This window comes from Melospiza georgiana, chromosome 1 (genome assembly GCF_028018845.1).
Source record: "Melospiza georgiana isolate bMelGeo1 chromosome 1, bMelGeo1.pri, whole genome shotgun sequence".
Lineage (NCBI taxonomy): Eukaryota > Metazoa > Chordata > Aves > Passeriformes > Passerellidae > Melospiza > Melospiza georgiana.
In genome coordinates this window covers 26,280,827-26,295,028 of record NC_080430.1, presented here as the reverse complement: position 1 = coordinate 26,295,028, position 14,202 = coordinate 26,280,827, and the positions used below count along the sequence as shown (strand labels likewise).

At 35.8% G+C, this 14,202-nt stretch overlaps 1 protein-coding gene across 1 annotated transcript in view; it reads left to right on the top strand.

The window, feature by feature from the left end:
* COL28A1 (collagen type XXVIII alpha 1 chain) overlaps window positions 1-14,202 on the top strand; it is a 56,540-nt gene that overhangs the window by 13,366 nt on the left and 28,972 nt on the right. The window contains exons 11-20 of the mRNA XM_058037883.1: window positions 3,414-3,482; window positions 4,906-4,974; window positions 6,144-6,212; window positions 7,134-7,202; window positions 7,959-8,027; window positions 8,545-8,613; window positions 9,933-10,001; window positions 10,970-11,041; window positions 12,926-12,994; window positions 13,561-13,632. Coding sequence (XP_057893866.1) covers window positions 3,414-3,482; window positions 4,906-4,974; window positions 6,144-6,212; window positions 7,134-7,202; window positions 7,959-8,027; window positions 8,545-8,613; window positions 9,933-10,001; window positions 10,970-11,041; window positions 12,926-12,994; window positions 13,561-13,632 — 696 coding nt within the window. The remainder of the gene's footprint in view (window positions 1-3,413; window positions 3,483-4,905; window positions 4,975-6,143; window positions 6,213-7,133; window positions 7,203-7,958; window positions 8,028-8,544; window positions 8,614-9,932; window positions 10,002-10,969; window positions 11,042-12,925; window positions 12,995-13,560; window positions 13,633-14,202) is intronic.

Sequence of the window (14,202 nt, the reverse complement as noted above, 5' to 3'; positions counted from 1 at the left end):
TCCACTGCTGTAGTAAGGAACCTTTCTGGAAAATTTGATTTGCGTAGTAGGATTTTCAATTAAAGGCTAAAGTTTTATGAACAGACATATATTCAAACTTCTAAGGAAAAGGTTAAGTTTAAATGTGGATATTCAAAGCAGTTTTTCCCATAAAATTATCCTGGGACAATTCTGTAAAAAATCCATCGTTGCATATTTTCCTGAATACATTTCCCAGAACAAGCTGCTATGGGATCTGCTTCTTCTCTGATGACATATGAATTCTTTCCTCACTTATGTGGCAAGTTGCAACTTTCCCAGAAGACTGGGAAAAAGTCCAATTTTCCTATGAACAAGTTTAGTTCCTAGATGTCTCAACTAAGAAATACAAAATATCAAGAATATCTGTTAAAATATCTAAATCTATTTGCATTGTTGTTGCCAATGTTCACTTTAAAGATAAAATAATTAAATTTGAAAGATATTTTTTTTTACTGTTGCTTAATCATTATCACATTGTAGACTGAAATACAGTCTGTTTGTGTTCCTTACAATATGCACAGGCTTTCTAAAAAGGAAATAAATTATTTATGCTGGCACTAACTGGAACTCATCCTAACATAATGAACAGTGAGGGGGAGTGGATGGTGAGTTTTTTGGGTCGGACTGTTAGGCATGTTCCAGGCTTAAAATGGTACAATTTCAATATGTAGAAACATTAAGCTCACATCAAGTTTAACTTTCCTTCCCATTGCTCAAGATGATACTACATGCCACCTGAAGGAAAATCCCAATAAGGGGAGAAGAAAGAATGTGAGCAAAGCATTAAACAAAGATAATTCTTACCAAAAACCTTTCTGAAAGAGCAGAATTTTCTTTTTACGTGTAGGCATAACATGATATTATTGCCAGAACTTCATGGTTTTCATAAATTCCACATTACCTGTTGAACCAAGACCACAGAAGATAAAACCCAGATTTGTTAATAGCCATTTGAAATTTGAAACATTCTGTCTTTAAAAAGGACTGAATCATTTAAGTTTCCAAGTTTTGCATGTTGTCTGCTAGAAGGTTGAGTTTCTTTCTCCATTAATATTCATGTATCCTCTTCTATCCATAAAAAGTTGTTTCACAGAACAGTATTTTCATACAACTCTACATGACTTTTATCACAAGGCTTCTTACTCTCCCTACCCCATCACCTAACAGTACCATACCTACAACAACAGCTCCTGCAAGGCACATGACACCAGTTACTGGAAGGAAAACTGTGTCATGTTTTTATCATGGTTAAAAAATAGAGCTTTTGGAAAAATACTAATTTCAGCAGGACTCCCATCTGCATTCAAGGCATGGCTCTGTCATGTGGCTGAACTTGCAAAGAAGTGAATTATTTGTGATAGGAAGCATCCCTCAGAGTTAATGTCCTTGAGAAATTCTGTCAGGGACTAGACAGGAAAAACAATGTCCTTTTGGGTGACAGGAAAAAAAATTGGAGAGCAGAATGAAGCAGAAGAAGGGGGTTGGCTTATTGTTTCAGCTGAGGGATGAGCCTGTATTTATCAAATACCATTTTTCAGCATGCAACAAGTTCCTACACCATTTCAGAGGTTTTGTTTTATCAGCTGGAGGCAATGTGCTGAGTGGCATTTGCCATGCCCAGGGCACAGTGGTGCTGTGTGCAGCTGAAATATTTTCTTTACCTGATGGATATTTTTTAAAATATACTTTCAACTTCACATATTTTTTTGATTCATTCTGGATTCATACATCCTGGCGTGACAGAAATTTCAGCCTGCCTTCTCCATTGAAGAAGCAAGGATTGTGAACTGGAGCAGCTAATGCTTAGCACACTGCCTTGCCTTGCAGCAGCCTGTGCCTGTTCCCCTCTCTCTCTCTGGCACCTCTTGCATCCATCCCTGTCCATCCTAAACTGTCTCCAGGCCCTGAAGCTGCACGGGGCTGAACCTGTTAATGTGGCTTGTCAAGTGGAAAGGAAGCCTGTGGGCTGAAAGTCAAAACTTCATAGGCACCGGGCTGTAGGAAGCACAGAAGATGGGTTGTTTGAGGGATTTTTGTTGTTTTTGTTTGATCACAAACACATCAGGAAAAACATAGGTATGAGGAAAACTGGTAAATTTTCAATTGGACTTTTTTCAGTAAAAATTGCATTATTTATGATAATCTGTATACAAATGAACTGAATTGTGACTCTGGTCCAAAGGTTTAATGAAAATATTATTAGGAAACCCAAACAATAAGTTCTATCTAGGAAGACAGTCAACCTTTTAGCTATGTTCTGTATTTTTACAATAGCTGCATGCACAGAATCCACATTAACACAATATCAGTTGTTGTTAATATCCTATCAGTGTTCTATGTGGAGATATGCTATTCCACTGAGTGATAGCAGTTTTGTTTGTGCCTTTTAAAACATAACTTCTCATGGTGCTGTATTGATCTATTAGATTATGACAATGTGCCAGCAAATCTTGCATTTTGAATGTCTTAAATTTCCAAACTATTATATTGTTTCCAAATTATTATACTGTTCTGTAGTGGAATTAATTTAAGTCTGGGCATCAAGTTCCATGTTATTCTAGATCTAAAGCTGCAGCAGTAGCACTACAAGTGCATAGTTATCAGAAATTAAGGTTCAAGAAAAGTCTGTTTATTTACCTCTGCTGTATCTTTACTTATATGCATCTTAGCTTCATTCTTTGGCTGATTAAAAACTGATTGATTTTGTGAAGAAATGTAACTTTTTACACTTCTATTGACTTCTCAAGTGCAAACTTCTCATTGAAAGGTTACAGAACTCAGCATATACCATTTATAAGTAAATAAAAGTTTCAATCCCAAGAATGAACACCTTCCCACAAAACAAACACATTTTGGAAAAAAGAAAATTAGTAACTATGTGGCTGTGTTGGCTTTGTTAGGAACACACTATACTGGAGAGAATGAGAAGAAGAAGCTGCAGTCAAAGATAGCAGTAGGAACAACAGTCATGCTATGTGTGCATTTGTTGTAACAACAAGAACCTCGAGTGCAATGGAAGCTGAAGCACTGCTTCATTTCCAAATACCATCTTTCTATCAAGAAAAGTCTGTGGAAGCACTGAAATATTGGATGAAAGATAGAACCAAAGATAGAACAAAAAAAGGGGTTTTTTTTAAATTTTATTCTTTCATGACACATATAAAAGAGTGACTTTATAAAATTATTATATTTGTATGGCCAGGATATTGGCCTTGCTTCTAATCTAAACATATTTCTTCAAGACAGGTTTATATTGTTTTGTTTTGTATATTTGTTTTTTACTTGAAAAATGTATTTCTCTAGCCCTAAATGAGGCTTTGGAATGACACTCTGTCAGAATTTGCTTAAACTTCTACTTATACTAATAGTTTCTTTCCATTTTTTCTCTTTAGGGAGAACAAGGCCCTCCAGGTCCCTATGGTCCTGCAGGACCCGCTGGCATTGGAGAGCCAGGACCCAAGGTAACTCTCAGAGATATGTTTCTTAAATGATAGCTCTGGATAGTCATTGTTTTGAATTAAATTTCTCACCTACAGTTTTATCAAAGTCAAAATCTTATCACTGATTGACAGGTTTTTCTATTCACATACGATAGAGATAAAAGACCTGCTTTTCCAGCAACTCTTGAATTTCATGATGGTCCTATTGATAGAAGTCAGAAACAATGCCATTTAAATGAGGGTTACCTGTGTGAGATAATTTTCAAGCACTAGCAGATGCTTACACTAATGAGTAAACTACACTTCCAGGTATAGAAATGCATCTCAGTCACTGTGATATATGGCCAAGTGAGAGATTTGCCTTGTCATTCACTAGGGAACAGATGTTCTTACAAGATTCTCTCATGCAGCGTTTCATTCCTCCATCTCATTTTAGTGCAAAAGACTAGAAGGTGGAATCCAGTCTTGGAAAAGTCATGTCTGCCTATGCTGGCCAGCCAGATCTTCTCATGGAAAACTACAAAAGCATCTGCATAGGAAACATGACTCCTTATTTACAAGTTTTGTCAGAGACCTGCATCTCAGAGTCAGACATATGTAAATTGGGCAGAACTAGACCTCACTCTAGTTCTAGTGCTGAGTCTCTGGTGTAGCTTTCTGCCATCTTTTCCCTGTGGTTTGGATCCAAAAGCCACCGTCTAACACACTTACACTTTTTTGCTTTTAGTGCTCTAATTTGTACATTCATTGAATTCCTGCATATTTCCTGTGCAGTAGGGCAGACCTGAGAACACAGAGAGGGTTTATGAGCTCAGAAACCAGTATTTTGCCATGTAAAAGGAGCAACACTCGGTTCTTCCAGAAGGGAAAATAGTTTATGGAGAAGAAATATCACCCCCTGTCTCTTTACTGCTTTGTAGAAAGATAAAAATCTCTGAGCCCTTATGCTTGAAGCACATAGTCCTTAGTAAAATGGAGAAATTGTGAAGATTGTGACGCCTTGTAAGTAGAAGATGCAGAAACTGTACAGCTCCTGGAGTTCCCATGCAATCCCATATTCCACTGAAGCAGGCTTCAATTCAAGTATCTAGATAGAGGCTACAGTGTGCATCCCTCACACCTGAGCATTCCTGCTTTGGTGCTGCAGCCAAATTTAGTCTGAGTTAACTCCCTCATCCATTTCATCTCTTAGACTTTGCAATTTTAAGCAGTTACCCCTTAGTCTTCAGTGCTGGAATGCAATCTTGGGTTTCAAGTATTCATAGAAAGGTACTTTCAAATATTCTAGAACACCATGTATGGATTTTTTTCCTTTAGGAGAAGTTGCACATTAGATTTCAAGCCTTTGTGGTGATGCCATTAAATCACCTATATATAAATGTTATGCTCTTCAAAAGTACCAAGTTGAATTGGGATTGAACTTTCTAATTTTCTTTTTCACAAGGGTGCTGAAGGTCGAGAAGGTAGAATCGGATTGCGAGGACCTCCTGGAATTGGTGAACCAGGATTACCTGTAAGTCAGTGATATATGCATTGAGAATTTAAATGCAACAAGATAAGTCTTAGTGAGTGTATTTGATTGTCAGCAGTTGTATTGGCTACTGATTCCATAACTACCTTGTACTTAGTCTGAAGCAGCACAAGCTATTCCAGCCCAATACATCAGTAGCTGCATGTGGCCTGTCCAAGCAGGAGAATAAAACCATATCCAAGTCAGTTTTGGGAAAATATTTTTTTTTTTATATATGTGAGTATATATATATATGTACTTCTACTTGTTTAAGTTGATGATAATCTTTAAAAATTGTCTACATTAAAATTTTAAGAAGATTAAAATAAAAGAGATGAAACATCCCTCAACTCTTATGTGTAATTTGGATCCCATCAAGAACAAGGACCCAAATTACATGCTTTTAATTATATCTTTATTTTCTGAAATACAGAATTTTGGCAAGCTCTTGATTTAATACTCAATGGCTGCTTTTTCTTCCTGAAGTGTGTAAAATGTATGGTTCATATGAAGCCACAAATGTAGATGGGTGTTAGATTAATTCTAGTATTTTTGAAAGTTACTTTCATTTGTGAAAGACTATTTTTCTCACAAAAATATGTGGAAAACTTTTTGTTTAATCAAGATTATCCTTAAAAAATACTTACTAGCTTTAAAAACTGAAAGTTAGCTGAGTTTTGCAAGAGGACAGAAAGTGTTAGAAAAATCCTTATTTCTGTATTTGTTTAAATCAAAATTAACATTCTCTAGTGTTGCCTATATAACCTGTCATTATGTACAAAAAATATGTTCAAATTGATGATTTTCATTGTGACAATAATGAAATCATGTGAAATTATAGGGAATACGTTTCACTGTAATACTAATCCTTTTATAAATAAATCTGCAGATTCATTTGAGTTGTAAGAGTACAGTCTTTAGATATTAATTATGTAATTCACATGAATTGAGCATTGGCTTATTCTATTCCAAATGACACAACTAATGGCTGCTACAGTTCATTTTAATTGTTAGGGCTCACTCAGATATTGTGGAAGCATTTTCTCTTACCAGTGTCATAAGTGTTGCAAAATCCTGTACTAGCAAATTACATAAAATTTCTATAAAAAATGGAACTGCTGGTATAGTTTGAATATATATTTGGGTTGAATATATATTTGCTTTTCTTTCAGGGACCACCTGGCCCTCCTGGTTCACCAGGTGAAAAAGGTTCGACAGGACAGGGCATTCCAGGAGATAAGGTAGTTTTATGGAAATTACTTTCTTTAACATTGTGGACCAAATTTGAAGTAGTGTCTAAGTTATTTAAGGCCACTGATAGTTCCATTGGTATAAAATTCTGGATGATGGATCTTGGATTTCTGAATCACTGTGCTCCCAGAATATCCCACTGATTTCAAAATTCTATCCAGGTAATTACAAAAAAATTGTACAGTCCTGTCTACCAGTAGTAAGTTAATGATTCTCTTATTTATGTGTTTAATAAGAGAACTTCTTTTGATAGCATTAGTGAGACAAACTGTCTTCCAGAAAACTGCTGAGCTATTTATGTTCTTTATTGGAAGAAGATCTTCAGCAACTGCTTTCATTTTGCCTTACCATTTTGGGAAACTGAAAGATGAGTTATATGATTCTCTGTGGACAGTTATCTCATTTAGGGCGTTTGCTAGGTTAATACATGTCAACTTCTTAAAAAATATACAAACAATAATTGTACAAACAAAATTTAAATCACTGGGTTTCCCATCAAAATATATCCCTCTGTTTTATTGGCTTCAAGATTCTCTAGACCCTTGAATTACTAAACTGAGATTTTTCTTCCTTTTATGGAAATGGCATCAGTCACATCCTTGCACTGTCTGAACTGATTTCTTTGACTAGTGAGCATACTGTCATGTTTTCAAAATGTAACTTCCTTCCTCCTAGTATTTAATTTTCTCTTTTGAAGTCCTATGTTCAAAAACATGAGTGCAGATGAAGTATGCTATGAATTGTAACCAATTTCTTTTCTCTAATTTGGTAATTCCACTGATTATTTTTCTAGTTTGTTTGTAAAGGAATACATTTTTCTTCATTATCCACATTGTGATGACCTGTTTGTCTAAGACAGTGTTCTTTATAAGTTCCTAAATACAAGTTTCAAAACTGTCATCGATTTCTAGGGTGAAAAAGGCTCTGACGGTGCCCGTGGTCCTGCTGGACCAAAAGGTGACCAAGTCAAAGGTGACAAGGTGAGGCATAGAGTACATTTATAATTGTATGTGTAATCAACTATATTTGTAGTTAAATTACAATTAATTTTTTACAATGTCACAACTATACAAAGGTATGTTTTACCTGAATCTGAGCAGCTATGTTACACTGTTCCATGCAGCTCCATCAATGCAAGTAGCTGAGCCTGTTAGTGTTAAATTAGAGCAGCAATGACTCTATTCTATGCAGCTGGGAGTATGAGGGAAGAAATGTACTTTTTTTTTTCTCCTAAAATAATTTCAGAAATATCCCAGTTAAAATCTTTTAATTAAAAAAAAACATATTAAAATGCAAAAATCCCTGAGTCATCTAATCTAATGGGTGTGGAACAGGCAAAGAAACACTGATATTTTTAGGTTTTTGATATACTCTGCAGTTGCTGTGTTTACATTTGTGAGTTTTTCTTCTGAGTGTTGTGCAAGAAGCTGTCTATATTTCTGTACAAGATAATGTTTAAAATTTATCTCAGTATGAAAAGATGATCCTTCTAATAATAAAATTACAGGTGTGATCATCTAATGTTATAAACAACATAGTTCATAGGGAAGAAGAGGCATTATTTTTGTTAGATCAGTTTTCATAAGCAGAATTCCAGAGCCCCATTTAATTCAAATAGAGGCAGCAGACTTCAAAATAGTACAGCTTGAAGCCTACTACTCTGTGTTTGGTTTAAATATGTTAATCAGATAGCATGGACTATTGCAATTTAGTTCTTGGGAATACCTTTTCTGTAGGGAGACCAAGGCCAGGTAGGACCACAGGGCCCACCAGGACCACCAGGACCAAGCCTTCAAGGAAGGCAGGTAAGTCTACATTTTGGACATGTAATGAGCATTGGCATAAAGTTTTCATTTTATATTTTATCAGAGCTCTAATTTCAATGTAAAGACATGAAAAATATCATAGTGATTTTTTATTTTCAAAAGTATCAACTAATTTTTAAGCAAAGGTTGTAATACAACTGATTTTGACTGATTTGAATGGTCTTAGAATCAAGCAAATGTAAATTTGGTCTAATCTGCATAATAATTTGCATAGGAGGTAAATCAGATAGCATCGCTTTGACAGTTGTATACATAAGAATTTTACAAGGCTAAGTACCTATCAATTCTGAATGTCAAGCCCTTTGAAACTTGAACACACCCTTTAGCAATTGATAAACTGAAACATTCCAAAAGATCTTCTGGGTTCTGTTAATTTTGGAAGGAAGATTTCTTATAAAGATAAGATAAAATTATTATCAACTGAAAGATGGACATGTGGTGATTTTCAGATGTGGAAGAGTGTAATGCACTAAAACTCACTTATTTTGCTTTATAGGGTGCACAGGGTCCACCAGGAAACCCTGGGGCAAAAGGCTCTCGAGGTTCTGGTTGGCCAGGACCTAAGGTAATGGTTCAGACATTGTTTTTTAAAAGCAGCACTGTCACAAAACAGTATCTTTTCCAGGCTTTTCAAAAATGTGTTTGATGAGAAGAAAATGTAACTTTATTGGGGATAATAATTCCTTTTGAATCTTGGAAAGAAAGCCATCCATGTTATCAAGATCTTCCCCAAATGGAATATATGGCTTCTACCTGCTTAGAATTAGCCCTTAGCCTTTGTGAATATGAACTTCTGTTTCCATAGAAACACATATTTTTAAGAAGAGGATATTTCAGACATCTTAGTGTCCAATGAGTTTGGTGCCACATATATGCTGTATTCAAGTAAATCATTTTATCAAACAGTTTAGCTTTAGTTCAGTGATGGTTTTGAGACTTCTGGCTAATCCCACCACACCTTCAGCCTGGCCTTCAGCCTTCGATGGTTGTTGTGAGAAAGAAACAAAACCAAAGACAGAAAGACTGGGACAGAAAAAAGAAATAAAGTGTACCTAGCTGACCCTGCACTGCAGAAGGAGGGAAAGCTGGAAGAGAACACAAAAGTGAGGAAAACAATTATTGCTGTGAAAGCCCAGGCCTCTAGTGGTACAGCATCAGGTGAACACTGTCAGACGAGGAAAGGGGAATTGCTGAAATATGACAAGACCAAATGGAATGAACTGATGAACTGTAAATCAGAAGTGTTCTTAGTAATCACCTTGATCTTTAAAGGGAAGATATTAGTCAGTGTAGAAAAAGCATGAGAAAACCAGTAATTTTATTCTGGGTATAATTTTGGCATGTAAGCAGCAGTTAAAGCAGCAATATTTAATATTAATGTAGAGAAAAATAGGTACCTGTGAAACATGTTATGTGGTAGGCCAGTTCTCTTCAGGTGATAGAGCAAAATTGAAAAATGGAATTCCTATCTCTTTAACTGTTTTAGAGCTACAGGAGGAAAGAATTAGGAGGCTAAAACTTTCTCTTAAATAGAACCTCTGATTTTTCTTTATTTGGACTCATTTTTCATTCAGGGACCAAAGAGTTTTTGAGGTAGTCCTCTAAAGTAAAAAATAAAATGCTTTGAGGCATAAGGAATAAAGTTGGAGTGATTCACTTTGACTTTCTGCCCACTGCAGGGTTAAATAAAATAGATGCAGTCCTACAAGTTACAGGGGATTTTAAAGAACATAATTTTCCAGTTGAAATCTTGACCACTTAGGATCATAGAATTGTAGAATGTCATCACATCCTCCTCTCTGTTTAAGCAGTTAATTAGATTGTGCAAAAGTCAATGAAGCCAAAGTGTGTTTCTCTATTAAACTAAAGACTTTTTTTTGCTAGGGTGAACCAGGTAAAGCTGGACAAAAAGGAGAACCAGGACTTCCAGGAATTAGCTCATCAGGAATTAAAGTGAGCCTGCTCTTATTTTTAATTGTTCTTTACATGGTCTTTTAATTCTTCCAGTAATTGCTAATAAACCAAGTAGAAGATTTTTTGGTATAAATCAACTGGGGTCAAAATAAGAAGGAATTTCAATGAGGGCCATAAAAGCATTGCCACTACCATAACTGGAACAAAGTTTTCCCCTAATCTTTTCTAAATTAATGGGGTCTTTCCAGGGCCTGTTAGAAAGGTTGCTAACTCTGTCCCCCTGTTTTTTCTGATGGGAAAAAAAAAGCCAATCTGTGTCAACAGGGTTGTCAGTGTTACTGCCTGTGTGTTGGAAGAGATGTAAAAAACTTAAAGCTTTGGCTTCAGATGCCATTTTGAAGACCGTTAACTTTACTGTTATCTTTACTGACTTAAGCAGGGCTTCCAAAATCAGGCAAGGTGGCACATACATCTTATTTTTAATGATTTTTTTCTTGGATCTTGAAAGAAATGCTTGGCAGGACTGCTTCTTATGAATTCTTTCAACTCTTTCTGGTAAATGTTAAAAGTAATGCCTTGGTCAATTTGTACAAATGATGAGGGGTTAGTGTCCAGTCAATTATTAGACATTTTTGGTTAATCATCCTTTAAGTCCCAGATGTTTGACTTAGCAAGTGAATTATGTTCATATAACATTGTTATTGTGCACAGACTAACAAACAGCATTCAGTCATGGTTTTATTCACTGAATAAATACAAATTTATTTAATACAAGTCCTAGATTTACGAAATAGGTGGGGAACTTGGAGAGAAATTTCAAATACTTACTTTATGGGTATTAAAAATTAGTGTCTTTATATAGTATTTAACTTAATGGAAATAACAACCTTTATTTGAGGAAAAATACTATTTATCTTTAATTAATATTTTCACAAACTGTTGAATCCATTTTACAGAATAAATGATTTTTTAAAATAAGCAGACGTAACAATTTTTTCTTCTTTAAGGGAGCTACAGGTCTTCCAGGAACACCAGGAGAGAAGGGGGTGAAGGGAGAGAAAGGGTTGACAGGGAACAAGGTAAGGAAATATATTTTACCACATGTAAAAGGCGTACTAAAAGGGTGATGAAGGAAGAACAGAATATTTGCAGGTTTGCAGTGGAGTTCACCCTTGAGGAAAGCAAATGCCAACACTTTTGCCAGGGATAAGGAGCTGGATGAGATATGTCCAACATGAGATATGTCTACTTACAGTGGTTACCAGCTGAATGAGCAACTGAGCTGCAGGCAAGCAGCCCTGGCTTTTGTGGGTAACTAACTACTGTCAATGTCACAATCTCCTTGGAGAGCAGGCAGCTCATGGCTTTAGCCTGTTCCTCGTGGCCTGCTCAGGTCTTTCCGGACTCTGAGGAGTAATGCTGCACCAGTGGGACTTAGGGCATCTCACAGGGTGCTGAGCTGTGGCTGCAAGCTGCCAGCTGTGGTGCAGGACCCTACACAAACAGCTGAACCCAGGGCTGATGTTCCCAGAGGAAACTCTGAGGATCTCGGAGAAACTCCACCACATTTGGAAAAGGAAGCGTACATTTCAAAATGGCGGACAGTAATTTAGAGGGGTGCAAAGCAGAGTGGCCAAAATAGTAATTTTAGAGGAAATTAAATGAAAGCTTTCAATTGTACTCTTTACAAAATTAATGAGCCGCTGAGTAAGCAAAAATCAGTGCTTTGCATTTTTAACTGCTGCTGAGATTCCAGGTGCCTCCATACAGCTACTGTGCAGGTCTTACAAGAGGGTAGCAGCTGGCTGACATGTAGAATTGATAAACGAAACATAATTTGGAGTAAGCAAATCAGCATTTTGGACTGCGGGCTTTAAATAGAAAATATTTGAATAGTAATAAATATTGCTATTAAGAATGCAGCTTCACATTTTTGTCACCTAAAAGTGCAATACCAGTCAGACAAGCTCCAGCCTGAAGTGGTAAGCCTTGCACTGTGAGAAAATAATTAGCATTTCTGGTGATACTTAATTATATTTTTAAAATTTGTATCATCCCCTGCTCAAAAAGTAAGATTCCAGTGTATCAGAAGTGCATCAGCATTAAGAGTAAATGTTGGGTTAGAGTTACAGATGGTCAGGCTGGGTTTTTGGTCTTTTCTCTTGCATATTGCCTTTAGTCTGATGATTAATTCTGTTGTCACTTTTCCTGTTGCAAGCCATTGAAGGTTAAAATAGTAGAACTGAGCGGCTACCCTGGGTATTCAGGGCAGTGCACAGAACAGCTGGATGCCTGCAGTGAGTAGCATGGTGATATTACAGCAGTTATTTGCAGGTGTGACAGTGTCTCACCATAGTGGGATCCAGACTGATGCCTATCAACAACAGGCTCTGTAATATCCCTTTCATCAACAGTTCAAATCAGAAAGGGATTTTAACCTCATTTTAATCTACCTTTAACTCTCTAAATTACCTACAGGTATCCCTATATACTACTCTGGCTTGTATTATGCATGAATGTTTTGTAGGTAATGTTCCTTAATAGAATGTTTTGTGTGGGCTATTTTTGAGTTATTTAATGTAATGTTCCTGGCAAATATTTTCAGCCTGGATTGGCCACTGGCTATAGATTGGTCTAAAATTACTTCTCAGAATTGGTCCATCAAGACATTTTCTGTTAAGTTCACAAGCATTTCTCTTCCTCTTATAAGTATATGCATGGAATCCTTCTGGCAAAAGATTGATGTAGTTGCAAATGACACTATTACAAATGTCTGTGAAAATAAGGACTATGAATGTAGGAGATTGCAGGGCTTTAAGAGACAGAATATTCTTTGGAGGAAAAAAAATAACCAGATATTTACTGACATTTTTGGGGAAAGTATTTATGCAAGCATTTTTTCTCATAAGTCTATCAGTAAAATTAACTACATGAAAAGTAATTAATATTTTAATCTCTGTTAGGGGGAAAAGGGAGAAGAAGGTCCAAGAGGCCCAGAAGGACCCCCTGGCAAAGGACTTTTAGGTCAAAAGGTATGACTTGATATGCATGCTGGGGAAATACTACAGACTTTTGTAAGAGTTTGGCTTCTGACCTACTTTTTCATTCATTATGTCATAAGTGTCAATTCTATTTTAACTGATGATTTAGAAGGATTGAAGAGAGAGCAATGTGTAGTGTAGCCTGAACAAGTGCAGCAAAATCAGACCCTAAACACAGAGACTAAAGTTAATAGGGCAGTAGAGATTTCCTAAAAATTCAGTACAGAATTTTCATTAAAGTTCAGAACTGACAAATTAGCTTAGTGTGTTGATAGAGAGAGAGAGAAACTTAGAGAAATTAGGAGAATAGTTAGATATCTTAATATGAAATTAAAAGTCTGGAAATATGTATTAGTAGAGAGACAACTTTTATCTCCCATTTCATAAAATTTGAGACATTTGGGTCACATTCTAGAAATGAGCAGGATTTCAGTTGGAGTGGAACATCTAAATGTCTCTATGGGCTAATAATTATTTTTGTGGTTTGGGGTATTTCTGTAGCTGCAGCTGTGAATGAATCCTTTACTGTGACTGAAAAAAAAGTTTGTTTTCTTCAGGGTGACCCTGGAGAAAAAGGATCCAAAGGAATGATTGGTCCTAAAGGACTAATAGGCCCAGCTGGACCAAAAGTAAGCTTGTTCTTCCATGGTAATGCTTCTCTTTGTATTTTATTAAAAAAGCTATGAAGCTTATGCAGTGTAAAAATTTCTCAAGCATCTGATGCTTATAGACTTAACAGAACAAAGGGAAAGCAGAAATATTTCCATCATCTATCCTAAATGACACAGTAGTCTCAAGGAGAAAAAGAATAAAGATATAATTACATATAGTTATGCATGAGCACTAATAAGCTAAACTAAAGTTGTCTGAGTGATTCTAACCATGAGTATTTCTGTTATAATATTTTGTAAGTGTTGCTCTGAATGAATTATAAGGAAATTTAAATAATTTGTGTTCTTGTTATTCCATTGCATTGTAAGCCAGACAAAAAAATTAATTAAAACTAAAAAAATTCAAATACATAGTTCAACCAATAGTTATTTAAAACATTAAATTTAGACCAGCTTTCATAAGAACAATATGTTGATTTAAGTATTTTTTACATATTGCTTGTTTTGCAGGTAGATCTATATTGTAGCTATTTTTAGTTCAGAAAGTCAAACTCTCTATTATGTCTACATTATACCATTGTGTAACAG